Source organism: Myotis daubentonii, chromosome 2, assembly GCF_963259705.1.
Source record: "Myotis daubentonii chromosome 2, mMyoDau2.1, whole genome shotgun sequence".
Taxonomy (NCBI): domain Eukaryota; kingdom Metazoa; phylum Chordata; class Mammalia; order Chiroptera; family Vespertilionidae; genus Myotis; species Myotis daubentonii.
In genome coordinates, this window is record NC_081841.1 from 57668641 (window position 1) to 57689358 (window position 20718).

General features: G+C 45.0%; 1 protein-coding gene across 1 annotated transcript in view; it reads left to right on the top strand.

Moving 5' to 3' along the window:
* Nucleotides 1-2868: 2868 nt before the first annotated feature.
* Nucleotides 2869-20718, top strand: part of KIF5A (kinesin family member 5A) — a 28572-nt gene continuing 10722 nt past the window's right edge. The window contains exons 1-12 of the mRNA XM_059683381.1: nt 2869-3278; nt 14383-14470; nt 14568-14641; nt 15059-15163; nt 15675-15723; nt 16183-16238; nt 16484-16571; nt 17088-17212; nt 18578-18682; nt 18857-19005; nt 19104-19252; nt 19566-19741. Coding sequence (XP_059539364.1) covers nt 3150-3278; nt 14383-14470; nt 14568-14641; nt 15059-15163; nt 15675-15723; nt 16183-16238; nt 16484-16571; nt 17088-17212; nt 18578-18682; nt 18857-19005; nt 19104-19252; nt 19566-19741 — 1293 coding nt within the window. The 5' untranslated portion in view covers nt 2869-3149. The remainder of the gene's footprint in view (nt 3279-14382; nt 14471-14567; nt 14642-15058; nt 15164-15674; nt 15724-16182; nt 16239-16483; nt 16572-17087; nt 17213-18577; nt 18683-18856; nt 19006-19103; nt 19253-19565; nt 19742-20718) is intronic.

Consider the following 20718-nt stretch of genomic DNA (forward strand, 5'->3'; position numbering starts at 1 on the left):
GCACAGCCCCACTGGGGATGGACCCTGCAACCCTGGCATGTGCCCTGACTGAGAATCAAACTGCAACCTCCTTGTTCATAGGTCAAAGCTCAACCACTGAGCCACACCCCAGTTGGACCCATAAGTGTGTCCCATACCATATTTGGGACACAATAGCACAATAAATATTATTTTTTATTTGAAATTAAAATTTAACTGGTTATACTGTTTTTTTTTGTTTGTTTGCTTGTTTGAAATATATTTTTATTGATTTCAGGGAGGAAGAGAGATAGAAACACCAAAGATGAGAGAGAACCACTGATCGGCTGTCTCCTGCATGCCCCACACTGGGGATCGACCCCCAACCCCAGCATGTGCCCTGACCAGGAATGGAACTGTGTTCTTAGTTTGTTGCTCAACCACTGAGGCATGCTGGCTGGGTTGATTATCCTATTTTTTTCTTCAAATCTAGCAATCCTATCCAAGTTCATAGGTAAGTGATGGCTCTATGTCTGAACACCCTCTGTGCTCTTAGCCACTTCACTGGTTTCAGAGCTTTGAATTTGACAGTTCAAGAAAATTAAAACAACATTTTAAAAAAAGAAAATTAAAATAAGAACAACAAAGTTTTGCGAGATAAGCATAGCATTGCTTCCTTTCATTTTGCCAAGTACATTAAAGGAAAAAACATCTATTTACTATTGCCATCATTCCTTAGCAGGAAAGTAAGAAGGACATACTCTCAGAATCAATTCTGCTTTATGAATAATCACACTGCGTGTGTGTTTAATTTTTGCGGAGGGGTGGGGAGGGCTTACCCATAAACATTTGTCTCTGACCAATGACCCTCCATGGACTTGCATTTTGAAACTCCTTTACTTAAGGATACCATGCTGGAGCCCCTGGAGGCCTGAGGTTGGGCTGTTTCCCAGGATGTACCCTAAGCTTTCAGGATGTTGCAAAACTTAGAAATAGTGACAGACCAAGTGACTAGAGAGATGCTTATTTTCCTGAGTTTGGAACTCATTGTCATTCTGTGCATCCTCCCTTGGCTCCTCACCAAGCCTCTATCCCTCTTTCTTCATAGTCCTTTGCCTTCCTTTGCAGTTTATTATCCTGAACCCTTCCCCTTCAGTTTCCTTAAAATTCAAGGTGGGTTAGAGGTATAGGTCCAATTTTGGAAACCCTCCCAGTTGAATTCTGAATGCTTAGGTCTTGTCTGGCCAGGCCATCATTCTCTCCCCTTGCCTCATAGTGTCTAAGTGACCTTAGACAATTGTTAGGCAGAACCTCTATCCCCTCCTCCCTTCTCCCATCACCCTGCTCCTCCCCTTGGCCTAGAGCCTCAATTTCTGCAGTCTAACTCTGTTGGCTAATGGAGGCCTGTGATGTGGAGAAAAATCAATTTGGCCAGCTTCTAGATAGTTCTGCCCAGGGGCTGCAGCAGAAGTCTGACCTAAGGGCAGGAAGGACAAGTAATCTCTAGGCTTGGCTTTTCTTTCTTCCTTTTTTCTTTTTTGGGCCAGAGAAGTGGGAGAAACAGAGAGGGAAGGGGGAGAAACAAAAGAAGAAAGGCCTGAGATGTTAGGACTCTGTCCAATAGTAACTGGGACAGGAAACACACTCAAATCGGTGTCTAAACCTGCCTGAAACCCAAATTCAGAAGTCTACCCCAGAAGGCCTCTCTTAAAGTCCCTCTGGCCTTACCCACCCCATCACTACCCCTCCTTCACTGCTTTCTGACTCCTGTTCTCTTGCAAAACTTACTGCTGCCCACTTTCATCATTCCAGGCCCAACCTATGAGGCAAAAATGAAAATTTTATCTGCTCTTGAATTCTGATAGCCCAGAATGGGAGCTTGCTTTCCTTCAAACTGAGTACCTGGAATGGATGTGGGGACATAGCCGGTTTGGCTCAGTGGATAGAGCTTCAGCTGCGGACTGAAGGATCCTGGGTTGGATTCTGGTCAAGGACAGGTACCTCTTACCTCAGTTGCTGGGCTCGGTTTAGGGCTGGATCCCTGGCCCTTGTCGGGGCACGTGAGGGAGGCAATCAATTCATGTGACACATCGATGTTCCTCTCTCTGTATCTTCCCCTCCTTTCCACGCTTAATAAAATCAATGGAAAAATATCCTTGGGTGAGGATTAACAACAACAAAGCCCTAGCCAGTTTGGTTCAATGGATAGAGCGCCGGCCTGCGGACTGAAGGGTCCTGGGTTTGATTACGGCCAGGGCACATGCGGGGGTTGTAGGCTAGATCCCCAGTAGGGGGCGTGCAAGAGGCAGCCAATCAATGATTCTCTCTCATCATTGATGTTTCTATCTCTCCCTCTCCCTCTCCCTTCCTCTCTGAAATCAATAAAAATATATTACAAAACAACAACAAAAAGGAATGTATGTTGGGGACATAGCAGACTGCACCCCTGTATGTAGACGGGAAGGGAATAGCCAAACCTCTCCTGATACTCTTCTCTGAAAAAAATGGGACCTGGACAGCCATCTCCATGGGGTATAGGCCACTGCCCTTGAAGGTTGAGTGGGCTGGGGTGTGTGGAGAGGGAATAAGAAGTGTGCTCCCAATTTGGAGAGAGGATTGTGACGGGGTGAAGGAAGCCCTGGAGTAAAGGGGGCTGGAGGGGGCTGGACAGGCCCTCCCCAGACCCCTTATTCCCTTCAGAGGGTGGAGTCTGGGGGAGGGACAGACAGGTTAGGGACGTGGGATGCAGTGAGTCACTTGGGCAGGGAAGGGGTGAGGACAAGGTGATCTTCGAGAGTTAGGGGTGAGAAGAGGAGGCAAAGGGGAGGAAAGGTGCCACGGTGGGTGATGGACGTGGAGCGGCCCCCACTCCCCGCGGCGAGGGAAGCCCCGCCCCGCTCCTCGGTCGCCGCCCCGCCCAGGCCCGCAGAGCGGCGCTGCAGCGCGAGGGGCGGAGAGGCAGAGCGCCCGGAGAGGACCAGACGCCCAGGTCGCCCGCATCCCGCTGCCGCAGGAGCGAGGAAGTGCGCCCCGGCCCTGCTCCCCAGCCTGCACCCGGGCACCCCCAGACCTTTCTCGGCCCCAGAGACCAAGCACCTGCCCTCCGCCTCGGCCTCCGCTGAGCTCCCTCCCTCGGAGCACGCACCTCCTCTGCCGCCCAGGGAGTGCACCAGCCCCAGCCGGCGACCACCATGACGGAGACCAACAACGAGTGCAGCATCAAGGTGCTCTGCCGATTTCGGCCCCTGAACCAGGCCGAGATTCTGCGGGGAGACAAGTTCATCCCCATTTTCCAAGGGGACGACAGCGTCGTTATTGGGGTGAGTGCCTCTGTAGGAGGGCATTTCGGGGAGGGGGCAGGTGGTTGAATCCTACCCCTCGCCGAGCCTTAGTCCCTGCCTATCCGTCGGTGCCCCCTCTCCGCTCTTCATCCTCCATCATCTTCGCCCAAGCCCCTCCTCTCCCCTGCACCAGGATGGCTGGGTGTGGCCTGGCAGGCCCGCTGCCAAGTCTCTGCAGTGGGAGGGGGCTCTTTCCCCGCCACCAGGTCGCCCCCTTCCCCTTTGCTGCCCCCTGCAGGGTCCCCACCCCTGACCACCAGTCCTGTGTTTTTCTAATGTTTTCCCTCACCCCTAGAGAAAGCGCGTCTTCCCTTTGTTATTGGCTCATATCTCTACCCCCAGCTCCCAGGAAGGCAGGGAAGGGAAGACTAGTGGATGGACTAGGTCCGAGGGGGACAGACCAGGGTCTCTGCGGAGATACAAAAGAGGATGGGCTCTGGGACCCAGTCCTCCATCATTCCGCACAGTAGTTGCAGCCTGGACTTGGAGGGAGGGCACAGGTCTGATGAAGCGTTTTCTGAGAAAGACATGCAATGATGCCACACCTAGATTTGAGGAAGCCTCCTGGATCCTAAGGAAATGTCTGCGTTTCCCTCCCAGGTACAGTAGGAAGAGGATTTCAAACCCCCTCCTTCTCCCTAACAAATAAAAATAAGCAGACCCTGAGATCCTAACAAGTATTTGCTTATTCATCCTTTCTGTTGACCCAATAAAAAGTAGCAAGCCACCTCTACTTCATCATGACAGCCCCTACCCATCGAGGAAATCGTATGAAGGAGGGCTAATATCTGCCGTGTGGTTGTTACTCTACGTGTACTATTCAATCCTCAAAACAACAGTCTGAAGTTGGTGTCAATATTTCCATTTTACGGATGAGGAAATTGAGGCCCAAAGAAGTGGAATGACTTTCTCAAGGTCACACTGTGACTTCATGGATGTGAACCTAAATCTGTGGCTCCAAAGCTCATGTCTTTCCCTCTATGTCATATTGCCTCCACAGATTTCTGTTCTGGTCCTTCATCTGTAATGGTCCAAAGGGAATTTCTAGGGAACTCCTCACCCACCCCTCCTTTCCTAGGTTGGTAGGGATTGCCAGGCTAAGGGCTGAAAGGATTGGGGTGGAGTCCAGTAGGGCTTGAGGGGTGCTGGGCCAGGAAACTAGCCCCTTTGAGAAGGGAGGGGCACATATGAGGACAGTCCTCAAGGTCAAGAGCACTTCTTCTGTATCTTTGATCCACAGTGCTTGGCACAAGGCATGTTGTTAAAGAAATGAAAGCAAGAAGGGGCGGGAGCCTGGGCCTTCTGAATCAGTGAGAATGGGACTTAGAGTAAACAGGCCTTAGGAAGAGAGCGGCTGACGTGTTCTGTCCCCAAGGGCCCCAGGCTGGCACCACACCGAGCTCTCTCACCCGCACGGTGAACTCAGATGGGTGCTGGTGCCAGGTGTGTGTGCTTATGAATGGGACTGTTTGCCCCACAGAGAGGGCCCCCCGTCTCTGTCTCAGGGTCCTTAGGCCTCACAGGCCAGTGGATCAACCTTGGGGGACTCCTCTCTGAACAGTCTGGACAGCAGACGTTAGCTATGAGAGTTGGAGCCTCAGGTCCCTCTGAGATATAAAATCTGAGAAACAGGAGGGAGTTGGTTTTGGGGGAGCAAATCTACAAAAGGCTTCTCCTCTTAAGGGTCGCTTCCTTTATCGTAGATTTTTTCAGGTAAGTCTAAACCAACTCCTCTAGACTCTCTGGGCTGTTCCTCTTGGCTTGGTGGGCATGGGGCATAGGGTGAAATTGGGGGAAGGAATTGTGGTGTGGATCTGTCCAATTCACGCAGCTAAACAGGAGAGACACAGTGGAAGGTGGGGAAGGAAGAGAGATGAGGAGAGGCGGGGGGGGCGGGGGGGGCTGCCAGTTCAGATTCTAGCTTAGCTACATAGCAGGTCCTTCCTGTCTGCTTTGCCTGATATATGCAGGGCTGTACCTTTGTCTCACTGTATCTCCCCTTGCCTTCGCCCTTCCTGTCACTCTCTCACTCCCAGATAAAGGCTTGTGGGGGGCCATTTTGTCTCAGGCATCGTCCTTGGAGCCTTACTATTCATTTGTCACTCGGGAGGCCGAGGGAGAAGTAATTGTCGAGGAGACCCTTGAGGACCTCAACAAGGGAAGGAAATATCCTACCCCCTTTCCTGGGGCCCAGGGTGTGAGACCCTGAGGAATTAGTGAAGGGAACTGCTTCAAGATGTCTGGGAGGATGAGGGAAGAGTGACAGTGGGAGACAGTGGTCAGTCCACACCCAGCCCCTGCTCCCTTCTCTGACGGCTCTCAGCTCTGCCTCTGCAGCGCAGCGGCTGGCTCTGGGCTTCAGACGCTCTCATTTCCGTGGGCTTTTTTTCTGTGTGGCTGTGGGTAGAAGAATAAGCTGGAGGGGCAGCTCTGTGGGTCTCATCCCTCCCTCAGTCCCCTGCCTAGTCCCAGGAACCTGGGGCACAGGGCTGAGCCAAAGTTCATGGCCTGAGTCATGGTGGAAGGGTGTCTGGGTCACTGTGTGTGCTGTGGACCTTGTTTTGCTCTGTATGTCACTCAGAATCCAATGTGACTTTTTCACCAGAACCATTTAAGTGTCTCTTTTTTGGTCTTGGTGGTCAGTGTCCCAGGGCCTGCTTTTCTGTGCAGCTACATTTATACCAGATGTGGGAAGGGTGACAATAAAGAACTCACACACACACACACACACACACACACACACACACACACACACACACATACACTCACACTTTCTTTCTCTCACTCTTCTTTTTCCCTCCCTCCCTCCCTGATTCCTTCCCTCCCTCCTTCCCTCCACCCCCCCCTTTCTTCCCTCCTTCTTTCAAGTATCCGTTACCTTCTACCTTTCTCAGGTAGTTAACTAGGTTCTTAAGGAGGAAAAACCCCAGAACCATCAAGTACCTCATTTGGAAAAGATAGGTTGGGACCTGCAGGATTATTAGAACAGTCATTATTGTTTGGGGTGGCTGGGGATTTCTTTGTTATTTGAAGATGGGGAGCAGGAGGTCTCCCCTTAGCTTTGGGGTGAGCCTCATAAAGGAAAATGGAGAGGGGAGATAATGTTCACTGTGGCCCATGTCTCTCCAGCATTACCATGGCAACAATCCCCAGGGGTGTCACCATGGAAATCAGGTCTGGTGCTGGGAAGTTCAGCCTCCATTAAGCGCTTTACTGAGGGTTGAAAGGTTGGTCATCTTTGGACCCTGATTGTAGGCCGGCTTTCCCATTAGTTTTAGTCAATACACATAATGGAAAACTACTGACAGGTGCTGGGAGACACAAATGGGCAAGGAGACAGCAAGGGGGCTTGGGGTGGGGATCAAGGACAAGGGAAAGTCCTGGGCTTCGAGACTGAAGAGAGGCTCTCCCGAGAAGGCTGTGGGGAGTGCTTCGGCTGCTGTCTGTGGGAGAGAGTGTGTGTCTCAGGGGCGCTCCTCCAAGGAGCAGGGTCTCCCTGAGTGTTCCTAATTCATCAAGTCTTCCCGTCTCTCACATTGTACCAGCTTCTGGGGTCTTGGATTACCTGGGAAGAGACGGTGAGGGAGGCTCCTCCGAGAGGATGGGTGGGAGAATTGCATAATTCTGAAAATTAGGTTGAGGTTGGAAAAACAGAGTGACAAAGCTTTAGTTCTGTCTGGAAACATTAGGAGAAATATCAAATTGGGGGTGGAGATATATGGAGAAGGGGCAGGAAAAGCCATGATAAGGATCTGACACAGTGTTAGTACTTCAGTTCTTAGATCCCTTTGGCAATGTGAGTCTGGAATCAGATTATTTGAGTTTGAAACTGGGCTCTGCCGTTTCTCAGCTGTGTGATTGTGGGCAAGCTACCTACTTTTCTGAGCTTCAGTTTGTGCATCTATAAAATGGAATAAAAATAGTATTACCTCCTAGGATTGCTGTGAGCATTAAATGAGATAATGCATATAAACTGCTTAGCACAGTGACAGGTACATAATAATAAACTCCTGATAAGAGTTAGATGTTATTAGTATTATTTTTATATGCTATCTCCCCACAAGCTAGCCTATGACACAATTAGGAAGTGGTTAACGTTTTCCCCTCTTACTGGTTGTTTCTCCAAACATCCAGGTCCATAGTATTTTATTACTCTTCCTCTATCTGTATCATTTTTTAAATATATTTTATTGATTTTTTACAGAGAGGAAGGGAGAGGGATAGAGAGCTAGAAACATCGATGAGAGAGAAACATCGATCAGCTGCCTCCTGCACACTCCCCACTGGGGATGTGCCTGCAACCAAGGTACATGTCCTTGACCGGAATCGAACCTGGGACCCTTGAGTCCGCAGGCTGACGCTCTGTCCACTGAGCCAAACCGGTTAGGGCTCAATATCATTTTAATGAATATTTATGAAGACCATCCTATGGGCCAAGGATTGTATTTGATGGAATTTAGAAGGAACCCCTGTGTTCCAGAAACTCTCGACCTATGTGGTAGTCCAGGCTTCAGAGTGGTCTTGGCAGAGGCCTGGGAGGGGGCATCAGAAATGGCTTTTGGTAGCTCTGCCTGTGTGCCTCAGTGGTTGAACGTTGACCTATGAACTAGGAGGTCACAATTCAATTTCCAGTCAGTGCACATACCTGAGTTGTGGGCTCAATCTCCAGTGGGGTGTGTGCAGGAGGCAGCTGATCAATGATTCTCTCTCATCATTGATGTTTCTATCTCTCCCTCCCTCTCCCTTCTTCTCTGAAATCAATAAAAATATATATTTTTAAAAAAATGGCTTTTGCTAACACATAATTCCCCAAATTCTGGAGAAACCCCCCACAACATACTACAGTCTGACTCAAAGTAATTGGGTGTCAGTTACTTTAAGATATAAATAATGGTGAGATGAGTAGTCTAAAGGCAGAAAATGCAGAAAGCCAATGAATAAAATATTCTCATAAATAACTAGACCAGTGACAAAATGAATTTATCCTGTGTACAATCAATAGAAAATCAAAAGAAATTTACACTTTGACAGAAATAAAAATCTTATGATAAAGAAATGAAAAGCTCGACTTGGAATTTAAGGGAAATGGTAACAGGCCTTCCCAGAACCCCGAAATGATAATCCGTGGCTTTCCCTGCTCATGAGATCACAAAGTGCACCATTTCTAGCTCTTGGATACATTTTATCCTCACAATACTAAGAATGCCACCCTTCCTCCCTCTCTGGTCTCTTCCTTCTTCCTAGCCTATGCTGAGGGAAAGGGGTTCCTCGGGCAATAAATGCCTTCAGCACTTGGAGAGCGCCCTCCGTTTTAATGCTCCTGCAGCACCCTTTGGGATCCTTTAACTGGGAGTGTTAGAATATGAGAATGCGGGTGGGGGTGGGGGGGGGCTTGAGAATTATATTTAAGCCCTTTGGCTGCATGCATGGCTTCAAGAGGCATGCAGACATCATTGGTGGAGAAGAGGTGAGAGTCACTGGTCTGAAATAAACATGGCTTGTTTATTTCTGTTTCTTGGCCAATGGATGGAAGAAACACTGAGTTATATTACAATTCAGGAATCTAGGTTCAATTAAATAATAAAAAAAGAAATATATTACCACTGAGGAGGAGAGGCGTCAATGCCACTTTAAATTTGTTTATTGTAACACTATGACTTTATTCTTTGTATTAAGGATTTTATTATTTGTAATGAAGTGTGATGAACTGTACAGATAAAAAGGATGGAAAATTCACAAAAGTCCTATGAATAACCCATAAACTCACTCACACCTTAAATAAAGAATCAAGGTAGACTTTCCTTTAATAATATTAAACATAATCTGATTACACATTAATATATTTTGGCTGTTGACAAAGTTAAAAACAAAGAAAAGCACATAGAAGAGACTAAACATCAGTCAAAAGTTCCCCAGCCCCCTCCCCCAAAACAGTTAACAATTTTATATATTTGTTTTTAATGTTTTTTCTACATATATACATATATTTTAATTAGTGTATCATAACCTAAATATTGTCTTATAACCTATTTTTTCACTAACAAAATATCAAGGCTATTTTATCATAAAATATTTTACATAATTTTATTTTTTGAAATGTTTAATTTTTCAATGTCTTACATGCACATGTGACAAAATTCAAATAATATAAGAAGGTATACAGTGAAAACCTTCCTATCTCTCTCCTAGCCACCCAACTCCCCTTTAGGAAGGCAAGTTTATTACCAGTTTCTTATGGATCCTTCTAAAAGCATACTGTATATTTACAAGCAAATACATATACACATACATATAAACACAAAGGGTTGCATACTATACATACTGTTCTTTGATTTTTTTTTTCTTAACAATGAGTCAGAGAGATTCTTTTATATCAGCACATACAGATCTATCTCATTCTTTTAAACAACTTTTTAACAACTATAATTTATTGTAGGGAAATGCCAGTGATGGCGAACCTTTTGAGCTTGGCGTGTCAGCATTTTGAAAAACCCTAACTTAACTCTGGTGTCGTGTCACATATAGAAATTTTTTAATATTTGCAACCATAGTAAGACAAAGACTTATATTTTTGATATTGATTTTATATATTTAAATGCCATTTAACAAAGAAAAATCACCCAAAAAAATGAGTTCGCGTGTCACCTCTGACACACGTGTCATGGGTTGGCCATCACTGGGATAGGCCATAATTTATTTAACCAGGCCCATCAACAGGAAGCTGGTTAAATAAATTATGGGTTGTCCTAGTATTTGCTATTACAAACAGTTAGATGACCTTGTATCTATGACTTGCATATGTACAGTATTTTTGTAGAATAAATTTTTAGAAGTGGAGGACATAGGTGTATGCATTTAAAAATTTAAGAGCTAGTTCCAAATTGCCTTTCATAGAGCTGGCCCCAATTTATATATGCCCTCACCAATACAGTGTATCATCAAACTATTTTGTTTTGGCCACTTTGATAGGTTAAAATGGTATTTCATAATCTTAATATGCGTTTCTCTTACTAACAATTAGGTTATGCATCAATTCATATTTTAAGAGCCATTATAACATTATTTTATGATGTTATATTTCATGATAGCACTTACTGAGGTATAAGTTCTATACACTGAGTACACATGTCTTATGCAAACAGCTGGATGAATTTTATAACATATTTTGACACTCATGTAACCATTACCCAGATTGAGATCTAGAGCATTTCTGTCACGCCTGAAAAGTTCCCTCGTGCCCCGGTCCTGTCACTATCACCCCAGGCAACTGTTATGTTGACTTCTATCACTATTGATAAGTTTTGTCCATTATTGAATTTCATACAAAGGGAATAATATCGTATGTGCTTTTTGTGTTTGAGTTCCTTCACTCAACACATTTTTGAGATTTATTGATCTATGATGACATTGTTTTACATAGCAACAAGGAATAAAATGTATGTACATGCCATAATTCAATCAATTTCTTATGTAAACCAGTCCCCTAAATGTTACTATTTGAGTTGTTTTCAATTTCTGGTTATTATAAGCAGTGTGACAATAAACACTCTTGTAAGTAAATATTTGCTACAAATATATCTGGGTCAATGGCTACATACAATTCAAGGTTTTGATTATGTATTTCTGAATTGCACCCATAAAAGTTGTACCAGAAAATAACGAGGTGCTCATTTCAAGGATATTATACTTCCTTGAACCTTCATCTATACTGGGTATTACAATCAAGTTTTTGTTTTCCAATTTGATAGGTCAAAAGTGATGTTCCTGCTATAGTTTCCTTTTTTTTGAAAATGTTGAACATCTGTATTGTTGAACACTTGTATTTTTTCTTCTGTTGTTAATAGCTCTTGCTCATTTTTTTATGTTCAGTTTTTGTTTCTAATTTATGAGAGTTCTTTAGTAAGAATAGTAATGTCGTTGTTTTAAAAACTTAAATTTTTATTATTTAAAATTATGGGTTTTTTATTCTAGAAAAAATTAAAATCTAAATCCAAAATAACAAAAAAACTCCTAAAACCTCACTCTGCAAGGATAATCACTATTAACATGTTTTTTTCTATGCAAAGTATAAAAAATATACTTCTTAAAAACAAATAGAATCATTCTTTACATACTTTTTTTTACACTGATACTATTTTAAAAACCATATTTTTTGCTTATTATACCTTGCCATATCATTACATATTTTATAACATCATCTATATTTTATTTTTTAAATTTAAAAGCAGTATGTTGACTCTGGCCGGTGTGACTCAGTTGGAGCATTGTCCCATACACCAAAAGGTGGCAGGTTTGATTCCCAAGCAGGGCACATAGCCAGGTTGCAGGTTCAACCCCCAGTCAGGGCGTGTGTAGGAGGCAACCCATCAATGTTTCTCTTTCTCTTCCTCTCTCTAAAATCAATAATAAAAAAAGAATAAAAGAATAAAATAAAAGCGATATGTTGTCATTGTAAAACATTTAGATACCACAGAAAAAATGTAGTTAAGCATATGCTCCTGTCATTCTGTTCTCCAGTATAACCACCACTAACAGTTCTGTATATAGTCTTCCATATCTTTTTCCTGAGGTCATTCTATCCATACTCCTTTTGAAAAATGTAATCACATTATATACATTGTTTTTATTTTTTCACTTAACCGATCTTTGATATCTAATATATGTGAACCAACCTGGCTTACTATTATTTTTTCCAATCTGGCTTATTTTAATGGGGGTAGAATATAGAGGTCTCATAACCAACATTTTGATGGATGTTTAAATTGTTTCTAGTTTTTCTTTAATACACATCTCTTCAATGAACATCTTTCAGTGCTTAAGCAAGGGTTGTAAAATGAATTCCTAGCAGTGCAATTGTTGCTACAGAGTACACACAGGATGGACATTTAAATATTTAATAGATTGTCCTCCAGAACGGCTCTATCGGCTTACAGTTTTCCCTTATTGTAGAGAGCGCCTTCCCAGCTTCTTCCTCTTGTTTTGGGGCTTCATAGGCTTTCACCACAGAGAGACCAGATAAATATTTCAGGTAGATTTTTATTATAAGCCATATTTTTCAAATCTTTTAAATATTTTTTGTTTTTATTTTTAATTATGAAAAATAAATATTTTTTTAAAATATATTTTATTGATTTTTTACAGAGAGGAAGGGAGAGAGATAGAGAGCTAGAAACATCGATGAGAGAGAAACATCGATCAGCTGCCTCCTGCACATCTCCTACTGGGGATGTGCCCGCAACCCAGGTACATGCCCTTGACCGGAATCGAACTCGGGACCCTCCAGTCCACAGGCCGACGCTCTATCCACTGAGCCAAACCGGTTTCGGCAAAAAATAAATATTTTTAATATTAAAAATAATATTTATTAGTTTTCTTTTGTGTACAGAAGTAACAAGAAGGAAACCAAATAATGCACTATTGTTTCACCCTCTTTAACATTAATAAAAAATATATAATATTAAACATGGTTTAAAGATGTCAGCAATCTGGGATAAAAAATGAAAAATGAAAGCATTCTCTCTTTCATTTTCTCTCCCCAAAGAACACTGGTCATACTTTTGTGTAATTCCTTCTAGAAAAAAAAATTCTATGTATATTGATGCACATTCCAGCTCTAGCAAAGTTTTATTGAAACATGTCCCCCAAACTCTGGTGTCCATAGACTTAGAGCTTTATAATTCAGTTAAGTGAGGATGGGCTCTATAGTAAAACAATTTGACAATTAAGTCATAATCGCTTTATACTGCATGGCAGGAAAACAAGACTGAGAAAAAAAAATAAATATATTTTTATTGATTTCAGAGAGGAAGAGAGAGATAGAAAATCAATGATGAGAAAGAATCATTGATTGGCTGCCTTCTGCATGTCCCACAATCCAGGCATGTGCCCTGACTCGGAATCGAACCGTGACCTCCTGGTTCATAGGTTGACATCAACCACTGAGTTACGCCGGCTGGGCATGACTGAGAAAATTGTCACATGATGGAGAGCAAACATAGTCTCATTTAATGTTACCAGAAAATTTCCCTTTAAAATTATTAGCTATCAAATATATTATTTGTTTGTCTCCTTGGGTTGTGAATATTTTGTATTTTTTTTTTTTTTTGGTTAATCCCAACCCAAGGATATTTTTCCATTGATGTTTAGAGAGTGGAAGGGAGAGGGAGAGACAGAGAGAAACATCAGTGTGAGAGAGATACATCGATTGGTTGCCTCCTGCATGCACTCCTACTAGAGCCAGGGAACCTGTAACCAAGGTATGTGTCTTGATCAGAATTGAACCCAGGACCCTTCAGTCTGCGGGCCAACACTCTATCCACTGGAAGCCAACCTGGCTAGGGCAATATTTTGTACCTTTAGCATTCTTATCAGCACCATGATTTATAACATGTTACCTGAATTAAGCAAAGTACCTGAAGGTCTGAGTGACTTGCTTCATAATTTCTCCTTACTTAAAGCTAATTCCTTAAAGGTAGACCCATATTTATGATTTCATACAATCCTAAGGGAGCTGTGTTAATGTTTCCATAACATCCTAGCAGCTCAATATATGTATATTTCAATAGGGAACTCTCTCTCTCTCTCTCTCTCTCTCTCTCTCTCTCTCTCTCTCTCTCTCTCCATATATACTTTGTATCTTTCACTTAACACTTTTTTAAAGTCTTTGCATATCAGGACATATGGATCTATTGAGGAAGATATTTTTTAATTTGGGTAGATTTTTATTGTTAATGAATTGTCGGCACTCTTCATAGCCTATGCCCTGTTGTCTTTTCCCATTTGGTTTCCCAGGGCAGGGGGTCCAAAGTAGTGGGGTGCTAGCTACATCATGACACCCAGACTGAGGCCCCCTCACACAATCTCACAGAGTGGCACTCCTCAATGGCACCCTCCACCAGTGGACACAGCTCTTGGCGCCGATACTAAATTTTGTTTTCCTCTCGTTTCCCTCATCGCCATGGTCCTCCATGCATATGGATGGTTGAAGGACGAGTGCCTCCTCGGGCTGGTGGGTGAGGTCTCAGTATTTCCTCTCCCTCACACACTGCCTGCTCAAGGCTGCCATCTTTTATTTCCGCTCCAGGGGAAGCCCTATGTCTTCGACCGCGTGTTCCCCCCAAACACGACTCAGGAGCAAGTTTATCATGCATGTGCCATGCAGATTGTCAAAGGTAATGGATGTATTTTTGAATGTATTTGTTTAGGCTCCCCATTCCCTATCCCACTTCTCTCCACCAGTCAGTCCTCTTTCTCTGCCGTCTTTTCCAGATGTCCTTGCTGGCTACAATGGTACCATATTTGCTTATGGACAGACATCCTCAGGGAAAACACATACTATGGAGGTGAGGGTCTGATTTCCATGGAGGGTGAGAAACGGGGTGATAATAGGAGACAAAGAAATCTCAGTGCGGGAAGGGCTAGGACTCAAGGGTTGCCTGGTCCAGAGGTAGCTAAGTCCAGAGGATGAACTGAGGAGCAGTGATCTAGTGCACGTTTAATGCAATCCCTTCAGCCTGTTGCAGCTTACCCTCCTTCCCACTACTCCAGTTTTCTTTTTTTGATCTAGAAAAGCAGCAACAATGAAAGTTCAAAGGGCTATTCAGTTCTGTCCCCTTCCACACAAAGGTAGACGGGCAGTGACCATCTCCTCACTTAGGATGGTTCCTATCGACTATGACCTTCGTGTTCACCTGCATACCTCTGCGTCGTCTCATTCTTCCTGGGCTCCAGCCTTATTCTAGCATGCCCTTACTCCCCAGGGAAAGCTGCACGACCCCCAGCTGATGGGAATCATTCCTCGAATTGCCCGTGATATCTTCAACCACATCTACTCCATGGATGAGAACCTTGAGTTCCACATCAAGGTGATCAGGGCATGACCTCTGGGCATCTTCAGATGGGGACTGGCAGGGGAAGATCTAGTACAGCCGTGGGCAAACTACGGCCCGCGGGCCGGATCTGGCCCGTTTGAAATGAATAAAACTAAAAAAAAAAAAAAAAAAAAAAAGACCGTACCCTTTTATGTAATGATGTTTACTTTGAATTTATATTAGTTCACACAAACACTCCATCCATGCTTTTGTTCTGGCCCTCCGGTCCAGTTTAAGAACCCATTGTGGCCCTCGAGTCAAACAAGTTTGCCCACCCCTGGTCTAGTATGAGCTCACTGAGATGCTGGGCACCCCAACTTACTCTCTCTTCTGGTTCCCTCAGTTCCTCTCCCCTAAGATACTTTCTTCTGTTCTTTTCTTCCCACTACTATTGTTGCAGCAGGTCACATTTAAATTACCTGCAAATTAAAACTACCTGCGCTCTGACACTTCATACTTAAGAGAGGCCCTCTTCACTTTATACTCCTCCTTTCTCCCTAACCAGGTTTCTTACTTTGAGATTTACCTGGACAAAATTCGTGACCTTCTGGATGGTGAGTGGTGTTTAACCCCAATGGATGGCCGGGGGTATGAGAAGGGCAAGGAAAAGAAAGATCCACATGCTCTTGGGGTTAGGCACTGTTTGCCAAGATGCAGAGGGCACACAAGGCACACACATCCATACCTGTGTCCCTTGACTCCCCTCACCAAGATTTCCAAAAACGAAAAGGGTCCAAGGATGAGCTCGGATGCCCAGACCTGCACATAAATAGTCTGAGACGAGCTGGACCCCTGGGGCTGGAATCCTGGAGGAGGAGAAGCCGAGTCTTCAGTTTGTGCAGGGAGTTTAGGTTTCACAGGGAGTCTTCTTCCCTTTTGCACATAGAAGAAACCACCATCTGAGTGGACTCCAGGCTGCGGAGGGCGGGGGGGGGGGGGGTGGGGGGGTGGGGGGGAGGGCGGGGCGCGCAGTGGAAGTGCTGGCCTTGCTCACCTGTATTGTCTTGATTCAGTGACTAAGACAAATCTGTCTGTGCATGAGGACAAGAACCGGGTGCCGTTTGTCAAGGTGAGAGGGGGGTGGGGCACCCAGTAGGGCCAAAGTATCCCAAGTGTGGGTGGATATGGAAGGAGGATAGACCAGTGACCCAGAAGTTGGAGGGTGGGTCTCCTGGAGGGCTGAGATGTGCCCAGGGCCCAGGGAGGGTCTGGGGCTCAGAAAGGACATTATCTAGAAGGGTCATTTTGTCAAAGGGCAGGTCGTTTAATCTGCAGATCAAAGTTTATGGGTTATTATCCATTTGCCCCCTGCAGGGTTGTACTGAACGCTTTGTGTCCAGCCCAGAGGAGATCTTAGATGTGATTGATGAGGGGAAATCGAATCGTCATGTGGCTGTCACCAGTGAGTGGGGGTATAAGGGGATTTTGACTCTGGGGTCCGCCTCCCCTCTGTGCCTGTGGGGATTGAGGGACTCATGAGAGAGCAAGGGAAAAGTGTCCTCCAGAGAAAAAGGGACCCTTTTTAATATATATATATATATATATATATATATATATATATATATATATATATATATATATAATTGACTTCAGAGAAGGGAGAGGGAGAGAGAGATAGAAACATCAGTGATGGGAGAGAATCATCAATTGGCTGCCTTCTGCACACCCCACACTGGGGATGGAGCATGTCCCCTGACCAGGAATCGAACCATGACCTCCTGGTTCATAGGTCGACGCTCAACCACTGAGCCACACCGGCCGGGCAGAGAGGGGCCTTTTTGTGCGACCCTGCTGCCTGGGAAACGTAGTGGTGGGACCCTCTCTCTTGGCTGGCAGGGGTAGTGGTCAGGCGAAGCCCGGCCGAGGGCTTCCGTCCACAGGGGCTGGAACCAGGACTGTGTCTCCCTTCCTCCTGCAGACATGAATGAGCACAGCTCTCGCAGCCACAGCATCTTCCTTATCAACATCAAGCAGGAGAACATGGAGACCGAGCAGAAGCTCAGTGGGAAGCTGTACCTGGTGGACCTGGCTGGCAGTGAGAAGGTTAGGGTCTTGTGGGGGTCAGGAGGGGAGGGAAGGGAGCCTTGCGGGGAGGCGTCCTTTTCTTAAAATCAAACTAACTTTAAAAAATTGAGACATAATTCATAGTCCATAAAGTTCACCATTTAAAAGTGTGTAATTGAGTGGTTTTTAGGATGTTTGCAAGGTTGTGCAAGCATCACCCCTCATTCCAGAACATTTTCTCTTTTTTAAAAAAATATTTTTAATTGATTTTAGAGAAGAAGGGAGAGGGAGAGAGAGAAACATTAATGATGAGGGAGAATCATTGATTGGCTGCCTCCTGCACATCCCCTACTGGGGATTGAGCCTGCAACCCAGGCATGTGCCCTTGACCGGAATTGAACCTGGGACCCTTCAGTCTGCAGGCCAACGCTCTATCCACTGAGCCAAACCAGCCAGGGCCAGAACATTTTCATCACCCATTAACAATCCCCTCCCCAGTCCCCTGGCAACTACTAATCTACTTTCTTCTCCCCCCCCCCCCCACTTTAAATTACAATGTATTTTACTTTTTAAATGGTCACAAGATTTGACATTTCACACACACACACAAATATACCACTACTAAATAACAAAAGCGGAAATACTTATCAAAGTTACAACAGACTTAATGTTTAACTGAGAATCTCAACTGAGTAAGGCTCTAAAGCTACCAGACAAACCAATATTTGTTTGGAATAAAGTGTGTAACTTTCTTAATGTATGGGCTTAGAGCCGAGTTTCCATGTGGTCAGGGACATGGTCCTAAAACCAACTTTAGCCAAGTTGTGCTTCAGACTAAGTTTCAGTAGTCTACACGAGATGTTAAGGAATGCCCCCTACAAAAAACTAGAACTTGAAGACTTTTTTCAAGAGTTACCAATACCCAGCAAATGTACATTCTTACCTGAAAATGCCAAATTTAATAGGTGCTGGTATTCAGATCTGATGTCTCAGGTTTTATGACTGACACATCTTAATGCTCCTAGACTTTGGGGTGTACAGAGCGGCAGACAATCTAAAATTTGTTTAGCAAATAGGGAAAATTAAGATGAGGTGGGCATACATTTCTTGACTATGCCGATCACCCTCAATTCTTCATAGGGATAACCTACTTTCTTCTTGACGGGTTTGCCTTTTCGGGACATTTCACATAGTGGGATCATATAATATGTATAATATATAGGTGGGAGGGGGTGGTCTTTGGCAAAAGAATTTAGAGGAATCGAGGAAGGGCCTTCTCTGTTCTCTGTCCTTTTTCCATGTCCTCTCCCCTCTTTGGGCTGAGCCCCCCTATAAAGGGAGGTGGCGAGAGCCCTCTCCCTTTGCAGTGGCTCGTGACACAGCTGTCCCTTAATGCCCTGATAGGTCAGCAAGACTGGAGCAGAGGGAGCCGTGCTGGACGAGGCAAAGAATATCAACAAGTCCCTGTCGGCTCTGGGGAACGTGATCTCTGCTCTGGCCGAGGGCACTGTAAGTGTCCACAGGTCTCCTCACCCTCAAGCTCCCCCTCATCTTCCACCTTCCCCTAACGCTGCCCTTAGCCATGCCCCTATTCATGGATTGCCCGATCCCTGGCCCACCACTCTGCTTTCTGATTCCCCTGTTAAATTTATTTTTCTCATTCACATCTCCCTCCTCCCCCAGAAAAGCTACGTTCCATATCGCGACAGCAAAATGACACGGATTCTCCAGGACTCTCTGGGAGGAAACTGCCGGACAACTATGTTCATCTGCTGCTCACCGTCCAGCTACAACGATGCGGAGACCAAGTCCACCCTGATGTTTGGGCAGCGGTCAGTGGCAGGGTCCCCAGCCCCCGCCGCTCTCGCTCTCCAGCATCAGGCAAGCCGTAAGGGAGACCTCCTCACCTTGACCCCCTCTCCTCACCCAGGGCAAAGACCATTAAGAACACCGCCTCAGTGAATCTGGAGTTGACTGCTGAGCAGTGGAAGAAGAAATATGAGAAGGAGAAGGAGAAGACAAAGGCTCAGAAGGAGACGATTGCAAAACTGGAGGCTGAGCTGAGCCGTTGGCGCAATGGTTAGAGAGGAGTTCTGTGGGCAGGAGAGGTGGTGGGAGGAGGAGGGACTTAGGGAGCCAGAGAGCCCTGTCTGGGGTGGCTCTTCAGGGCAGGCCAATCCCCAAGGAGGGCTGTGTTCATGGCGAGGTGCAGTGGGGCGGTCATCAGAGAAAGGGAGAGAGCCCGACTACCATGTCCCCCGACCCCCGAAAAGGTCCACTTAGCAAGAGCGATGGAGGCCTGCAGGTCTTGGTGCTGAGCAGTGAGGGAGAAGGACTGGTGGATGCAGCTTCCCCTTCTCCCACCCCTCACGTTGTTCTGCCCCTTTGCCAGGAGAGAATGTGCCTGAGACAGAGCGCCTGGCTGGTGAGGATGCAGTCCTGGGAGCGGAGATCTGTGAGGAGACCCCTGTGAACGACAACTCCTCCATCGTGGTGCGCATCGCGCCTGAGGAGCGGCAGAAATACGAGGAGGAGATCCGCCGCCTCTACAAGCAGCTGGACGACAAGGTGAGGACAGTCGGGCAGGGCACGAGATGAGCCCAGTGGAAGGAGAGGTGAGGGATTAACAAATTACGTCCTAGTGGTGTGGCTAGGTGGATAGAGTGTCGGCCCATGGACTGCAGGGTCCCGGGTTTGATTCTGGTCAAGGGCACGTACCTTGGTTGCTGGTTCCTCCAGCCCTGGTCAGGATGCGTGCAGAAGGCAACTAATTGATGTCTCTCTCTCTCACATCAACGTTTCTCTCTGTCCCTCTCCCTTCCACTCTCTCTAAAAATCAATGAAAAATATGCTTGGGTGAGGATTAAAAAAAAAATTAGCTTATACTGCTGTATATGATTTTAAGAGGGGTAAATGCTCATTATTGAAAATGTGGGAGATAAACACAAATACATAGAAGGAAAGTAAAATCACCCACCATCTCACCATTCAGAAATAGCACTATTAATATTTTGCCTTTTTCTGTGCATATACCATGTAATTGAGATATGCTGTGTATGTAACTGCATTAGATTTTTTCATTCAGTATTCTATCAGGAGCAATTTCCTACTTTGTTAACAGTTGTTCATAAAAGTATTTTAAAATGGCTGCCTAACGGTCTGTGTATTAGAATGTATTTAACCATTCACTTACTACAGGGCTTCTAGTTTTCTTCGGTATTGTTTGTTTTTGCTATTATAATGATTAACTTTGCGTTAGACTTTGCTTTTGAGTGATTTGGATAGAATGTAGTGATAAAGGGGGATTTCTAGGTTAAAAGATAGGAATATTTTAAGGCTTTTGTTACATACTGTCAAGATTATACCAGCTCCCAGGAAAAAAGGAATTTAAAGTGAGGGCAGTTGAGGAAAGAAATTGAGGGAATTCAGACGTCTTTGTAGGATATGGTGTTTTGTGTGTTTTTCAAACTCAAAACCTAAACAATCTGGATTGTATTCGCATCCTGTCTCTCCCTCAACCCCAGAGGTCCATCCCTTTACTCCAT